The 25,431-nt window shown below is 40.2% G+C and overlaps 1 protein-coding gene across 9 annotated transcripts in view; it reads left to right on the plus strand.

Annotated features, from left to right (window-relative positions):
- RTTN (rotatin) overlaps window positions 1-25,431 on the plus strand; it is a 155,446-nt gene that overhangs the window by 89,287 nt on the left and 40,728 nt on the right. For all 9 annotated transcript variants that reach the window (XR_007772439.1, XR_007772438.1, XR_007772440.1 and 6 more), the window contains exons 33-37: window positions 4,647-4,839; window positions 6,594-6,676; window positions 17,709-17,820; window positions 19,039-19,231; window positions 22,519-22,609. Coding sequence is in view for 6 of the 9 variants with exons in the window: in XM_050938794.1 (XP_050794751.1) it covers window positions 4,647-4,839; window positions 6,594-6,676; window positions 17,709-17,820; window positions 19,039-19,231; window positions 22,519-22,609 (672 nt within the window). In the remaining 3 variants the exon portion in view is untranslated. The remainder of the gene's footprint in view (window positions 1-4,646; window positions 4,840-6,593; window positions 6,677-17,708; window positions 17,821-19,038; window positions 19,232-22,518; window positions 22,610-25,431) is intronic.

Genomic DNA, 25,431 nt, shown 5'->3' on the forward strand with positions numbered 1-25,431 from the left:
CCTCCCAAAATGATGAGGATTATGCTGTATAAATAACCTTGATCACTTTTTTAAAATTTAAAATTTCAAGAGCCCCTGTGCATGGGTATGGTATGCCTGGTGTTGAGATGTGGAACTGCGTTGAAAAGCCATGTTCATTAGTGGGTGCACAAGAGGCCTTGCATGAGGGTGATGACCTTTCCCTACTTTGTGTGAGGGAGTGAAGCCTTCAACCACCGCAGTTCTTCCACATCAGCACAGAGAGTGAGCAGATCTCACCTTTGTGTTCTCAGACTAGACCTTCCCTTATCCTAGGCTAAGATTTTCTTGTAAACATTTAGAGTGGCACAATGTAGAGTTCTTTCCCTGTCTCAGGGGTCTTTAGCCCCTTAACAGGACCATTTTTAGTCCAGAACCACAAAAGGACTTCAAGAGGTACATTTCCTACCTGGTGATCATATAAAAAAGACACTCACATTCAGTGCCTTCTGTGGCTGGGTGAGACCCTACTTGGAAAGTCAGTATGCAGTTTGTATGCCTTTGCTTTCTGTGCCATGAGAGATAGAGAGAGATGCTTGAGGCTTCAGTCCCATCTAGTTCTCAATGTATATATAGCGTGGTACTCTGATGGGCTCACTGAGGGTGCAGGGACCAGCTTCTGTGCCAGCATCTTGTTACACACGACCCAAGATACACTTCGCACGTTGGCTTCAGTGCTGCCTTCTGTCACTGGCTTGAAACCAGAATCTCTTTGGCCTTATATTTGGAGCAAAGCCCTTACACGACTAAATCTAAAGCAGAATCAAACAACAAACCAGGATTGCCTATGAAGTTCTCAGTAGCCTTGGTGATACTGGAGAAGTGCCCATCTGAGCACCTACTCCTTATTTTGAACCGTTAGCCTTTAGTACCAGTTCTGTATCTGTCTGGCACTGACTTCTCTGTCGCAGCACCACAAGCCTACTCAGGACCCATTTGGACAAAAAGAAGAGGAAGCATATGGCCCCACAAGAGAGGCAAAAGCAGAAGACAGAAGAGGAAGTGCCATTTCTCTCTTCTATACTCTGACCCACAAGTGCTTTGTAGATGTAGACAGTAGTGTTCTTGCCTCTTCTCCACACTCCTCCAGAGCAGGATGTCATAACACCAATTTAACTTGGACCTCTCAAAAGTTTTTAGATTCTGCTAACACCTTTGATTTCTCTGTTTTTGAGAATCCCCTGACTGAAACACAGGACACCAAACCTCTTCCTTTGCCTCAAATCCACACATCATCATACGGAGGCCCTCTTCAATTACTCATGTAGCCATATGTGCCCTTCTCTTTTGGAAGGTGCGAGAAAAACATCAGCACTGGTGCTAATAACTGGTACACTCTTGTGGCACCAATGCCCTCATCAGTACCTGTCTCTCATTCTGCATAACCAGAGCCTTCCTTGTCTGCACCAGTCCCCCAGATCTGCAGGATATTCTGCCTGTATCTCAGGAATGGAGTTGAAACTCCATCAGAGGGACCCTACAAGACTCCTTTGGAGGTACATACAGATGGCACCTCACAAGAGGGTCAACAAGCATTGAGGAGAACATTCCTCTCTCTTATCTGTGGAGGCCAGAATACTATCATTATAGTGTATCCAAAACCAAATCCATTTCATTTCACTACAGCTTGTAGGGGAGGAGAACATGAAGGTAGACTCTCAGATCTGGCCCTTGTTTTAGTGTTTGTACAGGACAGTTAAATTTAGCTGATGTACTTTTAGGCCTAGTCTAGACTGAAAAGTTAGGTTCACCCAGCTACATCACTCAGGGTTGTGAAAAAATCTACATTCCTGGGCAACATAATTAAGCTGATCTAACCCCCAGTGTAAGCAGATCTAGCTTCATGGAAGAAATCTTCTGTCTACCTAGTTACCTCCTCTCAAGGAGGTGGATTACCTATGCCAATGGAAGCATCCCTCTCATTGGCATAGATAGCGTCTACTACACTGAAGAGCTACAGCTGCAGCATTTCAAGTATAGACAAGCCCTTAGAGAGTTGCGAATTATAATATAAAGCCATTTGCAAGAGGTAGCCATTGTAACATTTTAATATTGGTTACAAAAGATTTTCATGAAGTTGCTTTGTCTTCTTTTATAAAAAGTTTCAAAGGCTTAAAAATAAGATGTGAAAGAATCAAATCACAGTTTTCCAAGTGAGGTGTAACAAATTTGTAACTGCTACTGGTACTGATTTGAGTCAATGTAACTTTTATTAAGAAATGCAATTTGTCACTTAAGTATTCATGCTGAAAGATAGTATCAAACAAGATTTCAAGGTAACTGGTTGATTTAATACAATAGAGAATCAAGTCACCAATTTAAAATGTAAAATTACTACCAGGATTAAACTTTGTACTGGGAAAAAAATATCGTTTTCTCCCCTCCTTGGTGTCAAGTGTAAGGTGATTTATTTATAAACCATCTAACACAAGAAAGTTCAAAAGAAAAACTGACAGAATATGGAGGATAATAAGGAAGAGTGTCATAGGCATGCAGCACATTAAGATTTTTATCCCTGAGGCAAACAGTTAAAAGGTTGTTAATAGAGAGCACAGCCCAGATTTTGGATGTTAATCTTTATTGCATAGTTAGTGTCATTATTGTTCTTGATGGCAGCAAGTTCTCTGTCTCCCACATCTTTAAAATGGCATAGCAAATTTTTGCCATCGGTAAAAATCAACCCATATAATTTGATGTTATTGGATCACACACAGTATGTTATCTCAAGGTTGTTGAAATCAGAGCATGCTGTGAACATAATTGGTGAAAGACTTCAGTGCTTTTTAGCACACCCCTGTGGCCATGAAGTGCTTGGCACAGGATTTTTAAATTGGCATAGGCATCTCTGGATATCAAAACTTGAACTCAGTGTCATCACATTTATTGTCTGTAAAATTCCCTGATTATACAGAAATTGTGGTTGATGTAATCAGTGCATAGTGCTGATAGCTCTGTGCATATGGAGTGCAACTCTGTAACTCATTAACAATTTACACAAAACACAGATGTATTTGTCTAACTGTTGTATTATTATTGTGTTTCAGTTGGTGCAAAAAGCAAATGTTGATTATTTGCACTATTATGTATTGATGCTACATTATGCACACTAAAAAGAAAAAAAGATACTGCTGGATTATCACTCAGAATAACTTTATAACCCAGAGTACACTTTGTCCTTCTAGTTTGTTACCCACTTGTTTTTCTTCCAGCTAAGTTTAAATTCTGCAGAAATTGATGTGTTAGGGCCTGATTTGAGGCCCATAGATGGTGACAGGAGTCTGTCCATTGACTTTAATGGGCTATGGATCAACTTCCATGCCCTTCATATGCCAAAGAAAGCTACCACGAATGACAAGTTGTTTTCTTTCAAGGAATTTTTACAATAGTTTCTCTTAAATCAGTGTGAACTGCTATTAGGACTTCTTTTCAGAGTAAGCTTTTCTTGTAACGTGCTTTGTTTGAACGTTACTCAGTGTGAGTTCCATTGTCAAGTAATTCTTAATTATTGTTTACAGTCAATTCAAATTGGGTCTAGTGAAACCTAGCTGAAAGAATGTTAAATTCATTGCATATCATGTTGGGAAAATATTTTTAATCTAAGAAGTCATTATAATAGTCTTAGATTGGAAACAGTCCTGTTAAGCCTTTCTCTAAAGGTGCAACACAAGTCTTCAGATTTATTTGTTTCTAAATTCACTGCCTAAAAATAAGTGTTTTAGAAACTTCTTGTCTTTAAAATTATTCCCAATCTCCCTCCTCACTTGTATTCTTGTAATTATTTAGCTGTGTCAGATATTCTCTTACTGTTCAGTATATTTTATTTTCTAAATAGATTTATATTTCTTATGGGATTGGAATGAATGGATACATCTTAGTGTTTCTGTAGCTTCAAACTGTATCTAATTTGTTCAGGATACTTATGTTTAGGGGCAGATAAATTAAGTATATTAGAATGCTTTGAAGGTGCAATGTCCCCTAACTCTTAATATTATTTTTATTGTTGTTAAAAGTATGGAACTTTCTGGGCAAAGAGTATGATGTGCATTGTAGTATATACCCTCTCAGCACATGCTTTAGCAGCAACATCTATTGGCTTCTGAGCCAAGATTTCTAAGATTCCTTAAGTTATTTTAGTAACTTTAGCTTTGCTCAAAATCACTCCTTTTTCCCTTTTGAAATAAACTGTCAGTTGCTATTCATGAACAGAATTAAATGAGAAATTATAACAACTTTCTAGAGGCTAATTGTATAGCTTTCTTGATGATATACAGGAGCAAGCACAGATTGAAATCCATACTCTTATATTATAATTAGCCACCAGAAGTCTAGTTGTTTAACTGTTGTTATTTTAAAACAACCAAGTTTTTTTTTAATTGACTACTTGTGATTTACAAAAACTGCATTCATGTGTGATGAATGCTTACAAACCCATATAATGTGTGACTGAACATGTTGCCATGATACAGAACAAGTTTGCTTATTTTAGTTAAATATAATTTATATGGTGAGACTTTTCTTCATACAGACTGTATAGTAAAGTTTTGGGCTTTGTTTCCCCCACAGGGGAGTATGTTTTGTAATCTAGATTCCTGTAAATAAATACATTTTGTTTACCCTTGTTTCCTCAGGGGCCTTGTGTACATGATGAAGATTCTGGTCTGTCTCATATAGGAAAACCTGCCCTTCAGGCTCTGTTATATCATTGCCACTTCTATGAACATTTGAATCAGATGGTGAAGCACTGTTACTTGGGTCGATACACATTTGATTTGAATTGTTCCGCGGGAGACAGCCTGATGGCAGAAAAAAATGGCATAAATGGTAAGTGACATTATTTATAACTTCAATGGTATGTTTTTAAGCCAAATGCTCTTCTAGCTTGGAATTCACCTGTAGGTGTTTTTACAGAACATCATGTTTATTCATTGCAACTGCCATTTTAAATTGAATGTATACTTAAAGAATTAAGTTGTGTGTGTTAAAAAGTTAGAATTGTTGGTCTCTCAAAGATGTAAGAATGAAAATTTCAGTTCACCTACTCCAATATCCTAGAGACAATCATGTATTTTGTATATGTTCATGAAAGTTATAGATGGAAAATACCTCTTAGCTCATCCAGTCCGTTTTCCTGCAAAAGCTCAAGATGATGGGAAAATACTTAAATTAATTTAACTTTTAAGAGGTGTGACTTGGCAGTATAATAGCAATGAGAAAACTCAGGGAGGCATTGAATATGTGACCTGTTCTTAAAAGTGAAGTGGCCTTCATAGCCTCTTGAGAAGACACAACTTGTGTGTCTTAAGGAACTTCCACAGGGGCTCTTAACAGAATGGTGCTATTCAGATTTACTCTGATATATGACATAGGAAGGAATGTTGTGTGGTGAATATAAGATATTATTTGGCAACTATGGAAGTACATTCTCTTTGTCCTCAGTGGGTGAGTGAACTCATACTGATGCAAGACAGGAGAGGAGAGTAAGCTATGACTCCATATATAGGATGTCCAAAACCATTTTGTTATAGTATCTTTTTTACACAGCATTACACAGACTCAGAGAATGCATGTCTAGGATCTCAGCGGTGAAATGATTATACATCACCTTGAAATTACTACTCCTTGAGCTAATTTCCAGCAGGACAACACCCTTACTTGTGTCTTAATTTAATGTACTTTGAACTGTTCTATACCACAGAAAGGTGCTCTTCAATCAGAAACATAGTTTTGAAAAATCTGTCTGCAATCATTTTAGGGTCATAGTTGTCTTACACTTCCTCATATAACATTTCTTTGTCATTTCTCACAATAGGTTCTTCTTGGCTTATCCTATCTAGATTTCCTTAAGCTATTCTATTAATTTTTTAGTGTTTGATGTATTTTCCTTACTTACACTCTACAGTGCTTTGAAAGAAGTTCACCCAAGGTGCAAAATATCTATTTCTAAGGGAAGTAAACAAACCAAAACCTATCTTGGGACAGTTACTAGATTTTTATTGCTGCAATTTTTAGTATTTTGTAAATGTAATCATATAACCTTGTGCTGTGTAAAGCTAGGCAGAATTGGGTTTGGTAACTATTTTCATGGGAGACATCAAAGGAAAGCCTACTGTAGTACCATATGGTGTATTGTTGGTGACATAGTATGCAGTACTTTTCTTTCTCTGCCAACCTTTCCCTCTCTTTTCTGGAATCTTAACTGATGGGGATTTGGAGAAGTGGTAGAGGGAACTGAGGTGGTTGGAGCACCAGGCCCAGTTTTATAGCCTCACCCTTAGAATATTGGAATACACCAAGGGAAGGGGTTAAGAGGAGCTCATGTGCACTTCTGTGGCCATTGCTCATAAAAGTTCTACTGTCTGAGCTGCCCCCAGCTGGCACATCCCCTAAGTGGGAATATGCAGATCCTGTCTCAAAGAACTCCCGTTACAAGTAAGTAACATTCATTTGCTTAGTAACTTTATTTTCTTGGTTGATTATACGCACCTTTCTTTCCATGCTTTCTCTACTTTTTTGACCATAAAAATAAAATCTTAAAACAACTAATTTTTGAACTATTCTATTTCCTTTTTCTGCAGATTTTGATGACCATATTAATTTTTGGAGAGTTCCATCCAGTCAAAGCCAATCTCCAAGTTCTCAGTCAACATCTGATACTATGGTAAATGCCAAAGTATTACATGCATATTACATTTAATGTTGTTTATATAGTATTTTCAAGAAAACAGACAGTAATGTAAGTGCTTAAACTGTAAAAATTGAAAAACTAAGTTATGCAATCATCAAGCTTTACACTTGTTTAGTTTTAGTAAATTGAGTAAAACCTCTGCATTTAGTCACGTATGCAAGTTCAAAAACAGTGGCTTAATTTGCCCAGTTAAATATGCACGTAAACTTCAATTCTAGAGCTTCTAAATTTGATGTCATTTCCTAAATTCCTGTAATTTACTCTATTAATTAAATCCAAATGAACTTGTTCCTAGCTACTTTTTACTTTGTCCAAACTAATGCTTAATGGTTATACATCAGCATAACGTCACAGAATCATGACAATGTGTCAGAATATCATTGTGTGCAGGTGCAAAGTCACAACATCTTTTGGGCCCCAAAATGTTTTTAGAATATATGAAAATTCCGCAAGCAATGTTTGCAAGACATAGGAGTTAGCAAATCTCTTTCTGGCTAGAAGAATGATAGCTGCCATACAAGACTACAAGCATATATTATCCGTCAAGATATTAAATATAAAGCAAGAGAAAATTGAAATGAATCCTCAGGGCTCAAAGAAGGGAGTCATAGGAAAAAAAGGAAAAGGAAAAAAATATTGTACAACATTCATATCTTACCTGGTATAAGTTTTACATGTCTTGTTTATTCAGGGTTTCCCAAATGGTGTTGAGATATAGTACAAACATTTTAAGTTTAGTAAAATGTAATTCAGTAAACTTAAAATGATAAAAAATAAATACAACAGAAACCCTTTAATGGTATGTACCTTGAGGTTTCTGTATTGTTATAACCTGAGCACCTGAAGTGAAACTAACTGTATGAGGAACATAGATAGAACTTCCAGCTAAGGCTGCATTTCAGACAGCCACCAAAAAAAGTGCCCAAAAATGTTGGCAAGACCTGTCCAAAAAGATTCAGGTCTGTTTTGAAAGAGAGGACGTTTGTGGTATCGATGATAGAATTAAAGAGGCACTTGGTCCACCTTGTAAAAAGACCACAAATCTGAAAGTGAAAGATGATACCATATTGACTGACAGGCAAAACCAACTTGACTGATGGATTGAGCATTACAAAGCACTCTATTCAAAGGATTCCATTATCTGTGATACTGCCTTAGCTGCCATTCCCTAGCTTCCAATGATGTAGGAGCTGGACCAAACACCATCTCTTGAAGATCTAGAGAAGACTATCAAGGAGATTGTGCCTAGGAAAGCAGTGGGCAATGACCAGATACCTCCAGAGCTAAAGGCAGGGGTGAGAGAGCTTGCGAGTGACATTTATGCCCTTCTCTGCGCTTGTTGGGAAGAAAGCCATATACCCCAGGATCTGAAAGATTCAAAGATAATTACTATATATAAAAATAAAGAGGATAGGGAAGACTGCAACAACTATCAAGGGAAGTCTTTGCTCAGAGTGGTCAACTAGGTGCTTGCAAGAGTCCTGTTGAAAAGACTCCAAGTCCTTGCTGAAAGAGTCTAGCCTGACAGCCAGTGTGAGTTCAGAGCAGGATGCAACTGACATGTTCTTCACATTGCACTTGTTGCAAGAAAAAAGCTGTGAACAGGCACCTCTCTATCTAGCATTTGTTGACCAACAAAAGGCCTTTGTTACAGTTGGCAGGAATGGCATCAGTAAGATCTTGTTGAAAATTCGCTATCCACAAAAGATGCTCTCCCTATTCAAGGAGTTCCCTGAGGGAATGAAGGTAATCATCCAGTATGAAAATGAAACATCATCCAAGTTTAGTATTGATACTGGTATGAAGCAAGGCTGCATCTCAGTACCCACTGGCTTTGGTATCTTCTTCTCTGTTCTTCTTAAGTATGCCTTTGGAAATGATCAATCTGGCATATTACTTGAATTGAGGATGTAAGGCAGCTCATTTAACATCAGATCATTCCTGCATAGAAGGCATGGCACCCAACTTACTATTTGTGATGGTCTTTTGCATATGACACTGTATTCATCTGTAATTCACCTGATGAACTGCAGGTCATGATGAACAAGTTTTCTGATGCATGCACCAAGTTTGGTATGGTAATCGGTATTAAAAAAAAAACCACAATATTCCATCTAAAATCTATGTCGATAATGAGGCTCAGGACAACATGGATCACTTCTGCCATCTCAGCTCAATTCTTACCAGCTCACTTAACCTGGATAGGAAACTTGATGCTAGAATGGGCAAAGCTTCTGTTACTTTTGGCAAACTTACCTCACGTGTTGGGAATAACAGGTTGCTAACCCTGAACACAAAGGTGTCTATTTATCAGGCTTGTGTCCTTAGTAACATCCTTTATGGTTTTGAAAGCTGGGTTACATACTCCAAGCAGGAGCAGAGATTGAGCAGTTTCCACTTCCACTGCTTTAGAAAAATCCTTGGAGTTACCTGGGACCAAACAGATCACCAGTAACGAGATCCTTGAGAGAACCAACCTACAATCTATTCAAACTATGCTGGACTTTCATAGGCTTTACTGATCGGGACACATGGAGTACATGCCTCAAGATTGTCTGCAGAAGGCTGTGTTCTATGTACAAGTTAAGACCTGCCCACAGCACAGAGAAAGACCAGAACTCCGGTATAATGCCAAGGGGAAGTAAGACCTCAAGAAATTCAGCATTCCCACAGGCAGATAGGGAAAAAACTGCACAGAATCGTTCAGTTTGGAGAAGACAGGTTAAGTTTAGTGCAACCACTGCAGAGAGCCATCAGAGCGCCCAAGCTGAGGCCCACCGGTGAGCCAGGAAGCAGAGTATGCTTCAGCTTCCATCTGATGAGTGGACCTGTGGCCAGTGGGAAGGTTTGCCGCTTGCACATAGGGCTCTTTTCCCATACCATTGCTAAGCACCACTGACGGGCCAACTTTGTCACATCTCTTTTCATCTGTCAAGACACTGACAGCCATAACCAGATGTGTATCTTTAAATTTGACCTTTATCTAATTAAAGGTACCAAGAGAAGATTAGCCTAAGCCCAACAGATGTATGCTTTCCCTATCACACCTGAGAGAGAGCCTAGATGTTTTAATTGGTGAGAAACTGCAGGAGCATTTATGTTCAGTGCAGATTAAGTCTCACTGACCCTAAGTAACTGAGAGTTGCCAGCTAGTAAACAAAATCTCCAGCAGGAGCTGCTCTTTGATATTGTAATAGAAATTAAAAAATATATATCCAAATTCTTTGCCAGAGTGCTAATCTCTGTAAACTGAAGCTGCTCTTTGTGTCAACTGGTTGAACTTCAAGATTCTTTATGGAGGCAACTACTGCCTCTTTTCATCTTTATATCTGTAAGGTTATTTTTTGACATACTAAAACATAATGGTGGTCTTTTTCTTTTAATATATAATGATGGTTTTGAGTGTCACACAGTTCCTACTTTCATTAAGCTATCTTTTGCCAAAGACTTAATTAAAAATGGGTTCCTGATGGTCTTAAACAAGAGTGTTATTAAATTATTATCGTTATTTTTGGCTTCTCCTACTTTTGACCTACTTCTAATGTAGAAATCATAAGTGCTTTCACTCCAATAAATCATAGAAATTGTCTGTTGTTGAGAAAACTAATATAATACCTAGTTCTTGTATAGCAATTTTTCATCCATAGAGCTCAAAGTAGATAAGTATAGTTATCCCTATTTTACAGATGGAGAAACTGAGGCACAGAGGTGAAATAATTTGCTCATGGTCACACAGCAGGGCAGTAGCAGAGCTTGGAATAAAATTCAGGTCTCCAGGGTCTAGTCCTTTGACTATCTATTTGTTCACACTGCCTCCTGTTGCAGGATCATATATTGTAGGATCTCTCTAGATTGCTGATTTTATACTGTATCTGCATCTTTAGTTTTCTATCAGTTTATAGTATGGATAGTGGAAACATGTAATTTCTACTTCTCCAAGAAAATGTTTCCTTTCAGCAGATAGAGTATAGTAATCAGATATGGTGAAAGCACTCTTAAATAAGACGTTTCTTTTTAACTTTCCCTTTAATTAATAGTATCACTGAATACAAGTGACAATTATATTATGTTTATTTTGTTAGCTTTATATTATAGTATTAGGTGTCCAAACATCTCAAGCAGTACTGTGGCCCAAACATGCTCAGTCTTGTACAAAGAGATAGGAAGTTGTAGTCCCTGTCCAGGAGTGTTTATTGTGTCAGCATGACCAGTTTGCAGTAACTTTTACAGAAGGTGGCACAGATTGAAGAAACTAAAACCATCTCCGAAATGTGGCCATAACTTACAATGGTGACCGTCCTTCCCTAGGGAACCTTCTCATTATTTTATACGTGTGTGTTTATGCTCTGGATCCATGGCTATCAAAGTGTTAGAAAGTGAGGTGTTTAAACCTGGGATGGAGCTCTCACTAGAACTGATTATTCAAGGTCTATTAGGGCAATGCCAATAGTTTGTTTTGGGGGTGGGGTTAATACTAATGGTAAAGAAAAGAACTTTAATTTGTAAGTAATGGTAGATGAAGGACAAAAACTCAAATTTTTTTTGTAATTTTTGTTTACATTTATGCTTTCCATTTTATTAGCTAACTCAAATACCCCTTACTTCCCTGTCTTTTCCAATCTTCAAAATCTTTAGTTTTTATGCCATAAGAAAGTTTAAATTACTTCTGGTGAGAGGACATAGGTAGTGGTAAAAATATCCTTTTACTGGATATAATGTCTTGTACTCTAAGTTCATCACCAACAGAGGTGATTTATGAAGGTGATAAGATCTTTCCTTCCTAGAACAGCAGAACACTGTGAAAATGACATTGTTGTGTTGTATGTGTCCAGTTTAGATCGCAGAAAAATTCTGTTTTTAAGCTTTATCCTGCTGTGATGCTATGAAGCCATTACCAGCAAAAGCTTCACTGGTGCAGGAAGCTAACTAGGTACATTTTTATAACCCGTTTAAATTATTGTGGATTTTTACTTACTTAAGACCTTGTTTTTCTTTTCTTGGGCTGTAAGATTCAGGCAGTTTGACAACACAAAGTAGGGATAACGAAAGTGTTAAGTGTACATGTTTTACCTGTACTATATGCTGTGCTACTAATGGTTTCTTGAACTTTTGGATGACCATAATTGAGATTTCTTCTTCTTCTGTATTGAAGTACCCAGGCTGTATTGTTGTACCCAGGCCAGTTGGGTACAACAAAGTAGCAGAAGGCAGATACACTGGCCACTGGATTAGCAGTTTTCTGTTCCCTGACTGGCCAGAGCAGGTGCTGCTCCAGACTAATGAGAACATCTGACTCCAATCCCACATTGCTCGCTCCGTCACTATTGCTACTTCATTCTTAATGGCAGGAATGTCTCTTGAAAAAAGTTTCTGCTGGAAGATCACCCCACTGTTATGTCTGGATTCCAGGAGAAGGGGCCATGGAAAGGGCTTCTTTCCTTTCTCTTTCAGCTATTTACATTTGCAGCGGAGAAGCCCTAAAAGAGGCGGTGATGGAGATTGGCCACAGGCAGATTCTCCTCCAGTGCTAGGGCCTAAGCAAGCTAGCGCAGCCTCCTGCTCATCATCCCCAGCCACTCTGCTGCTCCTTTGCCCCCTCTCGCAGGGAGTCAGCCCATGGAATGGGCTGCCCGCCCGGCGCGGAATGGGGCTGGCCTGGCTGGGGCTGCTCAGGAGCTGGGCAGCCTCCAGGAGCAGAGGGGGTGGCTGGGCCCCGAGCTGTTTGCTGCTGCCCCAGCCACCTGCCGCGCTCGGTTCAGGCTGATCTGCTGCAGCTGCTCCTAGTTCCGCCAGCCTGCGCTTGCCTCTCGCACATACACAGGCTGGGGGAGCCACTGTCTGGCCTCAGTGATGCCTGCGGGGTTCTACCGCCCGCAGAATCAATCCTCTGCAGAGCTAGAGCTCTGACCTTGTCCCTGTGAGTCCGGCACTTCTAGGAGGTTTATGCTAGCCTCGGGCTCACTGCAACCTTCCACATAGCCCTTCTCTCTCTACGGCCACGGGTACAGTCTACTGAGCCCTTCTCATCATAAGCCAGCAAGGAGGTTGGTGAGAGAACTCGCACAGTCTCTGTTGTCCCTAGGGCTAAATTCAGAACAGTTTAGCCTCCTGTCCTGACAGGGACCTATCTTCCCTTCCCAGGAGGTGTTTCTGTAGTGGCAGGTTGGAGGGGAACCCGGGCCCGCCCTCTGCTCCGCGTTCAGGCCCAGGGACCCTAATGGTAGCAGCTGTTGGTAGCTGACCTTTCACTGCCAGAGTTGCTACATTTCCCTGGGCCACTTCCCCACAGCTCTCCTGCTTCTCCCTTCTTCACCCTTACCCTAGGGCTCCCTTACCTATGGCTTGAGGGTGTCTTCATTAACCAGCCCTTCAGCTGCACTTCCTCTCCTCTGCCTCCCTGGCTTTCCACAGCCTGACTGGAGTGAGCTCTTTTGTAGTATCAAAAGGGCCTTAATTAGAGTCAGGTGTTCACATTACCTTAATGGACTCACCTGACTCTTTGCAGGTTAATTGGAGTCAGGTGTTCTCATTAATCTGGAGCAGCACCCACTCTGGCCAGTCAGGGAACAGAAAACTGCTAATCCAGTGGCCAGTATGTCTGCCTTCTACTGCTTTTGTTGTACCCAACTGGCCTGGGTCTATCACAGTATGTAATAATGAACTCTTTCTTTCAACACTTGGGCACACTTACACCTTTGCTGGTTTATGTAATGTTATTTGCTAAAGGTTTTTCTATGACTGCTGGAGAGTTTCTTTAAAAAGAAACAGATTTAGGGCTTTAGCCAATCATTAAAAAGATTTTCAGAGTGAAGGTGCAATGCTGAATAAGTGCAGAGTTGCCCTAAGTGGGCATCTCTTCACTTTGCTGACCATTGTGACTACTGCTTTGTATTTGGGCCTGGGTTTTTTGTCAATGATTCTTCTGATTTTTATTTTTTTTTTTTTTTTTTTTAGTAGTTTGGGTTTATTTTATTTCTGGATCCTGACCTTTACCAAATTACAAGACAGCTGTGCTACACCTTTCTTTCTGCATGTACCAAGGCAGTTCAGACCTGTCCACGGGCCTGCAGGGATTGGCCAAACCACCTTGTGTCAGATTAGCCGCTTCTGGTGATGCAAACAGTGGCGATTCAACACTCCTGTCTTACTCATTAGCTTCATAACTTTTTAAGTTGATTTGAGGAGTCGCAAGCAAGGCTTTCACATTATCCACTTCTTAGGGGACTTTCTTTCTTTTACTTTTATTTCTTTCTCCCTGTGTTCCTCCCAACAAAGCTGAGCAAGTCTAAGACTAAGAGGTGAACCCAATCTGAGAAGAGACCCTCTCAGACCCTCAGATCTCCCAGAATCAGCAAACACTTGCTCCAAAAGTACTTCACAAGGACATCAATCCTCTTGAGTGCTTGGGATTCAGCAAACTGGTCTCTGCTTATTCAAGGATTTTTCTTCATGAGTAAGCCCAAAGTTACCCCTGAACAACCTGGTCTGGTCCACCTCTAAAGGAATAAGCGACAAACTCCTGACCCTGATGCTTAAATGGTCAGTTAAGACCACTTGACAAGGAATCTGACATCCATTTAGACTTTTTCCATCTGTGCAAAAGGAAGATCTGAGTTCTGTTAGGATGATTCCCTGCACTTTGTCTCCAGTTATTGGAGAATGAGGAGCATCATGTGTGATGTGGATAAGCTCAGGACACATCCACCAGCACGGGTTATGACCAAAAAGGAGAGAACAGACAAAAAAAGTAGTTGGTCCTCAGGGGGGACTACCATGTGCTCAAAAGGTAAAAGGAAATCAAAAGGACCAAATATATATATTGGATAAAGTCCCAAAGCTGTCCTGTTACTCATCTATTTCCACAACCTCTAGCATCTACCCCAAAGAAGGGAAGCTCCACTTTGGATCACAGTAACAATGAAGCTGAGAAGCATAAGAAAAATTTTCCATTCAACTTCATTCCTTTTTCAAGGAGAAATGGGAAACTCCTAACAAAGGGAAAAGGCTCTGTCAGGAAGCTTTGAAATTCTGTAGGATAATAGAAACTTTTTCCTTCATCCTCCCCAAAGCCAATATAGCAATTGTACTCCCCACGGAGAGCATACTTTCTGCAGACAAAAAGACAGAAGCCACTCTTAGAAAGTTTTTCAGAATCCCTGATAGCTTTATTTGCAGCCACATGCTTCACTAGAGCAACGAGCTAAAAAGACCCGATCATCATCATAAATTCAACTTGTATTATGGAAAATATTTGTAGCCTCTGCCTTTGTGATTCCCTGAAACTGGTAGCAAGAGTTGTGACATCCAGCCACTGAAATAGCTATTTAAAGCACATTCTTGGTGCCTCAAAACTATCTGGTGGACTCATGTTTGAGAACTATTGATAAGGTGGTCTCTGATGACCTGGACAAGCTAAAGCTTCTCACTCCAGCAAAGTCCTAGGCTGACTACAAACCCTTGGCAAGGGCAGAGATTCCTTTTTAGACAAATCCAAAACCCATTGAAGTCAGTGGTGTACCTTTCCATTGATTTTGGTGGGCTTTGGATGAGACCTTTTGTTCTTGCCTACAGAGAAAGCGAAGGGAATCTTCTTATGCCAGGGGTAAAATCTGGACATGGAACACCCACAGGAAACCCAGACCAGGTAACAAGTCCAACCCGTCCTTCAAGTCCAGTCACTGATTGTAATCAAATGTCTGCATCCAGAAATAAGTCCGGGGTCAGGGTATCCCACTGCTCGGATGCTTGGTTCCAGCTGACTTCAGATTGGTGGGCATTGGAGAATGTAGCATGGATACTTGTTCGACATTGCTTATTCATTACTTCTTTAAATTCAAGAGACACCAAGAAACATCAAAACATTTGTGAGGAATGTGGGAGCTATCTGTACTTTTTATGAACATTGTGGGAATCCCCATTTGATATTCAGTGGATGACAGATATAAGGAAGCCTTATGGTTAACTCAGTGCTATGGGGCTCTATAGGACTACAGGAAAAGCAGACAATGGATGTGGTTAACCCCAGTCCCTGGTATTCAACACATAGTACAGGTGCTAGTTCCATTGGAAGTTGACCCATGCTATGCTCTCATCAGCAAGCAGGCTGGTGGCCCGGAAGGGAATGGGAAAAACTTCAGGCAGGAGCTTCTAAACCAGGGGTCGGCCACCTTTCAGCAGTGGTGTGCCAAGTCTTCATTTATTCACTCTAAGATTTTGCGTGGCAGTAATACATTCTAACATTTTTAGAAGGTCTCTTTCTATAAGTCTATAATATACAACTAAACTATTGTTGTATGTAAAGTAAATAAGGTTTTTAAAATGTTTAATAAACTTAATGTACAATTAAATTAAAATACAGAGCTCCTGGACCGGTGGCCAGGACCCAGGCAGTGTGAGTGCCACTGAAAATCAGCTTGCGTGCTGCTTTTAGCACAAGTGCCATAGGTTGCCTACCCCTGTTCTAAACAAAGGGACTTGGCAAAAGCTAAAAGATATCCTAGGACCTGAGCAACACAAACTGAGGGGTATAGGGGGTGGGGAAAGAGATAAGGCTGTTTGAGAACCAGCATTTGTAGGGGACAACCTGTCTCTCCCAGTCACAATGGTTGCGGTGGTGCCTGGGTTAAGCAGAACACATTTAAACTGGAAAAGAAAGGCTACGTTTAGGTAAGACAATGCATGTAGGCATTTGATATTTTTGACCCTTCTTTCTGCTTGCAGTGTTCCTATGATTAAATAAATCATACTGCTTTGAATAAGCTATTTTCTGACCAGCTGGTCACAGCTTCTGGAGAAAAAAGAATGAGGAGTACTTATGGCTTAAGAAATTAGACTAAGAAATTTATTTGGGCATATTCTTTCGTGAGCTAAAATGAACACTGGCAATCATACTGTGGCCAGGCAGCATGAGAAACTGAAATCTAAATGCTTTAGTGATTCAGATTCTTTTCCAAGGGGGTGAAAAAAACCCATGACTTCCAGAATTAAAACAGAATGGGATTGGGAGGCTTCCAATGTATCAAACATCTACCAGTTAAGAAAACTGATGTGCCTCAGCAGGTCTGTACTCCTTCATTAGGGTTTGCAATGACAGACATTTTACAATGAAGTGTTTAAAGAGAAGACTTAGGTCCTGAACCTAAAGAAACTTACTCAGGCACTTACGTTTAAGAATATGAGTAGCCCCATTTTCAGTTCAGTGGGGCTACTCACATGCTTGAAGCTAAGCACCTACATGATACTTTCCAGGATCAGAGCTTAAGTGTTTTCAAAAAACTGTCCATTGAATGCATGTGTATTAATATAAACAGCTAATGTAATGTTCACAACCAACTGTTGTGTGTCTACAGCAGGGGTCGGCAACCTTTCAGAAGTGGTGTGCCGAGTCTTCATTTATTCACTCTAATGTAATGTTTCACGTGCCAGTAATGTTAATGTTTTTAGAAGGTCTCTTTAAGTCTATAATATATAACTAAGCGATTGTTGTATGTAAAATAAATAAGGTTTTTAAAACGTTTAAGAAGCTTCACTTAAAATTAAATTAAAATGCAGAGCCCCCCGGACCGGTGGCCAGGACCCGAGCAGTGTGAGTGCCACTGGAAATCAGCTTGCGTGCCGCCTGGTCTACAACAGTTGCTAAGGGAGGAGCTATTTGCTTACTGCTACTCTGGTTATCACATTAATCTGAATATTTAACTATATTCACTAGAGATGAAATCAAAAGGTGTGACAAAAAAGTTCTATTGTAGAAGGTTTTATTCCATTTTGCATAGTTGAAAACAGTTGTGGAAAAGGCTGAGGTGCACTAATGATCTGTCATGACCATTGAGCATGTGTCATTGGCACTGTGGAGCTTCAGGCGAGGCCAGGAACCAATTTTTTAACACTATTAAAACAAACTCACACACACCCAAACACTTTGCTCCTGAAAAATTATCTATCTTTGGACAATAAACATAATACTAACAAAGAGTAAATCAATTGCTTTGTTTTTATCGCTTCCTAGATCCTTTCTGCCTCACCGTCAATGGGGAGCGTTGATGAGCTGCAGGCCCCTGCCTCACTAACATTAGCTTGTTTTGTCCCTGAAACACCAGTTGACCGACTTATGGCTCAAGGTAAACCAGATTTCAATTTAATTTTTAAATGTATCCATGGACATAAATATTTTTTGATTGCTTTTGGGGTGAGAGGAGATTAGCAATATTGCATAAGATTTTCTGTGGAATTGAAAGTAAGAAATCCTTTATCCTTGTGAGAAGGAAGAGAATTACACATGAACATTAAATACAACAGCTACTTCTTAAAGTTGTAGCTGATTTTAAAAAATATCTTTCTGGAAGTTGATTGGTTTGGCGACCTGACCCACATTTTATACAAATAAAAGGTTCTATGTACTAACAAATTGGTAATAACCAAAAGTTGCATGTGGTGGCTTTTTTGTAGCCTGTCTGAAATACATTCATGGTCTGTCAGTTTCTAATGGACAGATGTCTGCATTGCAAAAACAATCACCACACTTGGCACTGATTGGTGGTCTTACTGGTGGTCTCAGCAGTGGGGCCATGTTATATGGGCACAGAGTCTGAGCTTTTCTGGCATAGCTCTGTAAGGAAGCCTTTAGAGATCTTTTTAGAGATACACATGTTTGATAGACTTTGGTTTTTATTGTTGCCAATCTGTTAGCTTTCCAGAACACTAGGCTTTCAGTAGAGAAATAAATGTCTCACATAAAGATATTCTGTTATGAATTTCATTGTCCCATTCTTTCCCCATCTCTCCTAATCTGTCCTCAATCTAAAAAAAAAAAAAGTATTTCACTCCCCTGTAGAAGAGTGATTGTTTTTTAAAGTGATAGTTATGTTACAATGAAAAACTGTATTTTTAACATTTTCAGGCAAATTAGCAAGTATTATGAATATGCTTCTTTGGATTTCTCAGTCATAGAATCTGGGCATCATCTTAATTTATATAATTTGTGATGATATATTTTATTATCACAAATGATTAAATAAAAACAATAATTAAGGGAAACACTGCATAAAAATATTTCATTTATTATTTTAAATTTTTCCTGCTTTTCTTTTTTCTGATCATTCAGGTTTCTTGTGCCACAGTTTGCCAAGCAGCTTTCCATATTTGACTTCTTATAGTTTGAGGTGTAACCATATGAAATTTCATATGTTTTGTTCCAAGAAGCTCTTGTTTTACTGTTTAAAAATCTATAGGGGAGTTGGATACACTGGGTAGCAAATAAAATGTATATTTCTTTGTATTATGTAATTACTGTGTCTTATCTTTGGATGAGTGTTTTTGTTTTGGTCACTGTGTTCTAGGTCAGAGTGACACTACCACAACAGCAACTCCACATGATTCTCCCCAGCCTGATGTTCTGTCTAATCAGTGTGCTCTAGTCACACCTCCTCTCCTGTCAGCTGTATGCAGCCTGCTGGGCAACCTGCTGGTGGTTGTTCCAAAGGACACTGGAATTGCTCTTCGACAAGCACACTTACTAACACCTCTCAGTAGGTAAGAGCTCAGTAAGTGCTGAGCTACAAACAGGTGCAGCAGTAGAGGAGAACTAGAATAGGATAAGCAATATCCATGTTTCTAACTAGAACTTTGTGACAGATATTGATTGGCTCTTGGGTACTCTGAAATGTTCACTAATGCTTTTTAAATGAAGCTAGCAGACGCATGTGTTCATTTTGTGCTTACGGAAAAGGTACCTGTTTCCAAACAGATGATTCTCATTATTTTCAATGAGTCTTTCTGGTACAGGTTTTCATCAGTGCAGGCATCTCCATTTTCCCTCTGGTAATGATTAACCTTTGTTTAGATGGATATTTATTTATTGTCCATTTTTGAATATGTGATCATCAGACATTGAGAGTTGTACATGATTATATTTCATTATGATTTTTTTTCATTGCACAAAGTGTATGTTTGTGTATATTGGAAAGTTGGGTTTGGAGGGGAAAGTGGAATTTGACAGCATGGGTCTTGTCCTTTTTCCCCTCTCCTATATCTCCAAGCGATATATGGCAGCTGTGAGAGGGCTTAGGTTTGAGTCTTTCACTATTTTTGTTTCTTTTTTTAAAGAACTCAAAGTAATTAAATGCAAAAACTGTTAATACTAAACACCATTAAAAGTGATACTCAGGTTAAAGTTAATATATATTTTTAGAATAAATGTACTTACAGTATGTCACAGTTTGAAAAACTAAACCTTTTTTGTAAGTGGTTGGTCCACCTGTGACATATGAAGCACTGGAATTACGTTTGGTCACATGAAGGAAGTATTTGACAGTGTTTTTAAACAGTGAAGCTTCCTGCTAGTTGTATCGTAGAGTATGTCTACACTATGGGATTATTCCAATTTTTACAGAAACTGATTTTTGGAAACAGATTGTATTAAGTCGAGTGCACGCGGTGTGCACATTAATTCGGTGGTGTGCGTCCATGTACTGAGGCTAGCATCGTCTTCCAGAGCGTTGCACTGTGAGTAGCTATCCCATAGTTCCCACAGTCTCCCCCGCCCATTGGAATTCTGGGTTGAGATCCCAATGCCTGATGGGGCCAAAAATTTGTCACGGGTGGTTTTGGGTAAATGTCATCAGTCAATCCTCTCTCCGTGAAAGCAACAGCAGACAATCATCTCGTGCCCTTTTCCCCGGATTGCCCGGGCAGACACCATAGCATGGCAACCATGGAGCCCGTTCAGCCTTTTTTCACTCTCTCACTATATGTCTACTGGACGTTGTTAATAGATGCGGTATTGCAGTGCTACACAGCAGCATCCCCTTGCCTTAGCACTTAGCAAAGATGGTTACCAGCCCTACTGTATCATCTGCTGCTTCAGGGGTGCTCCTGGCCGGCCTCGGTGAGGTTGGTTGGGGGCGCCTGGACAAAAATGGGAATGACTCCCCAGGTCATTCTCTTCTTTAAGTTTGTTTAATGGAGAGTCAGTCCTTCCTAGAATATCAGGCAAGCCTACTAAAAAACCAGAGAGGCAAACAGCCGCTCCAGGTCAGAGCCCCAGGCATCCCGCAGAAATGATGAGCTGCATGCCATTCTAGGGGGTGCCCCTGCAACAACGCCACCCATTGCTTCCCTCCCCTCCCACCCCTCCTAGGCTACTCTGACAGTTATCCCCCTCATTTATGTGATGAAGTAATAAAGAATGCATGAATAAGAAACAATACTGACTTTATTGCCTTTGCAAGCAGAGATCAAAGTGGGTAGGAGAGGGCAGCCTCCAGCTGCTGTGATATTCCAGGCAGGAGTGAATCTCCATTAGACAAAGCTTAAAGAAGAGAATGACTTGGAGTCATTCCCATGTTTGCCCAGGCGCTCCCGGCCGACCCCACTGAGGCCAGCCTGGAGCACTTGCAGGACGACAGTGATGGCTGTCAGTCCTACTGTACCGTCTGCTGTCCGCAAGGCAAGGGAAGGGAAGGGGATGCTGTTGTGTAGCGCTGCAACACCGCGTCTGCCAGCAGCATCCAGTAGACATACGGTGGCACTGAAAAAAGGAGAGAGAGGATTTTTTTTCCTTTGCTTTCACGGAGGGAGGGGTGCCAACGATATATACCCTGAACATCGCACAACAATGTTTTTGACCCTTCAGGCTTTGGGAGCTCAGCCAAGAATTCAAATGGTTTTCAGAGAGTGCGGGAACTGTGGGATAGCTGTAGTCGTCAGTCATCCCTCGCTCCATGACTGTCCATTTGATTCTTTGGCTTTCTGGTACGCTTGTCTCAGCTCCTTGTCTCAGCTCCTTAGTTTCATGCAGCACTGTGTTGAGTCCCTGTTGTGGCTTCTGTCCATCATAGCCTTAGGGATTTTTTCAAATGTTTTGGCATTTCATTGATTGGAACAGAGTTCTAATAGAACAGATTCATCTCCCCATACAGAAATCAGGTTCAGTAACTCCTGTACGGTCCATGCTGGAGCTCTTCTTTGATTCTGGGACTGCATGATCTCCTGTGCTGATCAGCTCTCCACGCTGGGCAAACAGGAAATGAAATTCAAAAGTTCACAGGACTTTTCTTGTCTACCTGGCCAGTGCATCCGAGTTCAGATTGCTGTCCAGAGCGGACACAGTGGTGACCTGTGGGATAGCTTCCGGAGGCCAATACCGTCAAATTGCGGCTTCATTAACCCTAATTCGAAATGGCAATACCGATTTGAGTGATACTCCCCTTGTCAGGGAGGAGTACAGATATCGATATTAAGAGCCCTTTATATCGAAATAAAGGGCTTCGTTGTGTGAATACGTGCAGGGTTAATTTGGTTTAACACTGCTAAATTCGAGATAAACTCGTAGTGTAGACCAGGCCTTAGTGCAGGACACTCTTTAGAATTTCAAAGACTTGTATTAGAGGCTTGTCTACACAATACATATTAGTGGAATTAAAGCATTAAAATCCTACTAGTGTGGATGCAGTTACACCAGTATTAAGGTGTTTATACCTGTATAGCTTATTCCTGTATGGGAAGGAGAATAAGCTATAATAGAATCAGGCACCTCCCTATTGATAGAACAACATCCACACTAGTGGTTGTACTGGTAAAACTATTTTGCTTTAAAAAAAATCACAAACACCTTTTATACCAGTATAGGTGCATCTGCACTAGGGTTTGAAATAATATAACTATTTGGGGATATTTGTAACATCCATGTAATGTATTTTACTCTAAGTTAATGATATGTACTGTTATCTTTAATAGCATATTTGTAAAGTTTCTTTTGTTTTGCATGTAAGTTGAAACATATTACTCTAACAAACTATTTATCCTATATTTTCCATTAGTCTTGTAAATGCTAGGTTGGTTGAAAGATGTATGTTGGAACTGAAAGCTCCTCTGCCTCATCCATGTCACACTGAACATACAAAAGTTCAGGTTAGTTTTATGTGATTATGAAATGCACTGTATGAATTTAAAAGCTTGAAGTTCATTAAACGTATACAACTATATCAGTTTGTTTAGACTGTATACCCAGTATCTTAGAACAGCTATCAAAGCTTTTCTAAACTGTCATGTAAATTATATTAAATCATAATTCAATCAAATTCTGTGTAAACTTGAGAGGAAAATATACTATGCACTATTCACAGTAGGCTATTCATTGTGTTTTAAAAAGAGTTGTACATAAAACTGTCAAACTATAAAACAGTTTTAACAATCTATTCTAAACCATAAAGAAAAAAATATTTTCTTTAAAACTTGATTAAAAACCTCCCAAACACTACCCTAATTCTGTATGTTAATTTTTGACCTAGTGTGATATGTAGAGATAAACTAGAAACTCTCCAGGTCATAATTAAGGCTACAATTCTATCAGAGAGGTCACGGAAATCATGAAATCTGTGACTTCCATTGACCTCCATGATATTTTCTGCCACGAGGTTGGCGGACCTCCCTGTAGCTGCCCTGCGCCACAGGCAGGGGGACTGCGGAGCTCCTATGTGCCCCAGCAGCAGTGGGTGCTGAACCTGCTTATCCATTTAGTCAGGGATATGTTTAGTGAAAGTTAGGGATAGGTCACAGGCTTCTGTGAATTTTTGTTTGTTGCCTGTGACCTGTCCATGACTTTTACTCAATATCTGTGACAAAAACTTAATCTTGGTCATATTGTATTTTAATAGTGATGATACAGCCATTGCTATTGTGGTAGTAATGGAATCACAATAGTTATATTGAAACACCATAATAGTCATTATGCCAAAGACATTATATTTTAAGTGTCAATTAGCTTAAAGTACGTGGTGGTGTGTCCACTTTTCAATGAAAAAAAAATGTTCTGAAATGTTTAAATGAAAGAGAGACTGTCAGCAAATTGCTAGGATACTGTTGTCCCACATGTTCTGTTGTAAAAATGTAGCCTTTTGTCTTCAGAATGAACTCTTTAGTTATACAAAAGCACATGACAGGCTGGGCATTATGATGTTTTATACTGAATAGTTTCAACCAGTTACTAACTCGTATATCTGTTGTTTTAAGTAGCTGTTTAGCATGCAAATCCTTGCATCTGGCTGCACTCGTATTTCTCCATCTAGTTGTCCACAACAAACATGGCCACTTCAGTTGAGGCCCTAGATCTTGCAGACATTAAAGCAGATGTGTAACTTTACATATGAGGAGTTGAATTGTTAGTGGGACAACTTGCATGTGTATAGTTATACACATACTTAAGAGTTTCCAGGATTGGGGCCCTAGTGCTAAATGATTTTTCTTTCATAGAGTAAATAATATTATATAGGAAAAAACATGGGCAGAACTTGTCACAGAAAACTTCAGAAAGAAATAAAAAAAATTTAATTACCTAAGTTTTGCAGGCAGATGTACTGAGAAGTCATTACCCACTCCTCAAATATTTTGTGAGGCTCACCGTTGATGTATGGGGTGAAAAATTGAAGCCAAGATCTTCCACAACATCTAAGTTATATCAAAAAGAACTTTCATAGTCTAACTGTATGAAGGGCTGCCATATTCTTTTATCAGTTTACTTAAACTACCAAAGAGACTACAAAGAGAGCCTATTTTGAGAGAGACTGGAAACACGCAAAAAGATGTAATTCACTGACCCTCCTTTAGTTCCTTTGGGAAAAATCGCTAACATTTTTTTAAATCTTCAGTTAAGTGGCCATTATGAGGATATATTCATATTCTCATCAGTGTCCCCATGCTGTATTTTTTCTGTTTGCTTCACAACTATTCCGAGGAATATCGTTTAGTCCTTTAGGTTTCTCCACAACTTCCTCCTAAGAAATTTCCTTATCTATCAGTGATACCTTGGATTTCACACCAGAGTCTTCAGAACGGGAATTTTCCATCATCTTGTATAATAAATATTTGTGGGGAAAAAAAAACTAACTTCAGTCCGCATCACCTTAATTGCCCATCTCTTTAACTGATATATATTTAGGCTTAACAGGATTAAATTTTAGTTGATAACTTTCAGTAATCGCTGAAATCAATGACAAAAAAATCAATGAGTATCTGTAGGTGTATCTGAGAGTCCATGCTGGGAGTCGTCTGCAGTCCTGCTGTCATGGAAGTAAGTGGGCCTGTGACAATGCAGCTATACAGGGCTCCTTGTGCAACCTCAGGTAACAAATTAGGGATGGGGGTGGGGGAAGAGTCTGTGGTCCTCATGGGGCAGAGCAGAGACCCCTGACTAAGGCTGTGAGAAGGAGTCCCCAGCTGTGGGAGAGGCCACCCCACTGCTGAAACTGCAGTCCTGCTGACACAGACCTGCTTTCTCATTCACTAGCTGGGCATGCTGGGGTTCTCTGCTCTGCCCCACCAGGACTACAGACTTTCCCACACCTTGTGCTAGCAAGGATCAGGTGTCACCAGCAGCTCCATTGTCACAAGAGTGAAGGGATAGGGCTGTGACAGCAGAGCTGCAGAGGATTCCTATATGTCTGCTGGGCTGGTTATACCTGATCCCTACAGACTCAAGGTGCAATGGAGGCTACAGTTGTCCTGGCCTTGCAGAGCAGAGACATCCCCCCTCCCCGCACAGTGACTAGGACTTCAAGGAGGAAGACGAGCCCCTGGTGGCAGGGAAGGCTACCCCACTGCTGAACAGTTGCTGCATGGGGGTGGCTCCCACACTCCTAGCTGATGAATGTGTGGGTGAGGCCAGTGACACCCAATTCCTGCAGGCACACAGTGCAGGGAAGGTTGCAATCCAGGCCCAGTAGAGCAAAGACCCG

The sequence above is a fragment of the Gopherus flavomarginatus genome, chromosome 2 (genome assembly GCF_025201925.1).
Source record: "Gopherus flavomarginatus isolate rGopFla2 chromosome 2, rGopFla2.mat.asm, whole genome shotgun sequence".
NCBI classification, from domain to species: Eukaryota; Metazoa; Chordata; order Testudines; family Testudinidae; genus Gopherus; species Gopherus flavomarginatus.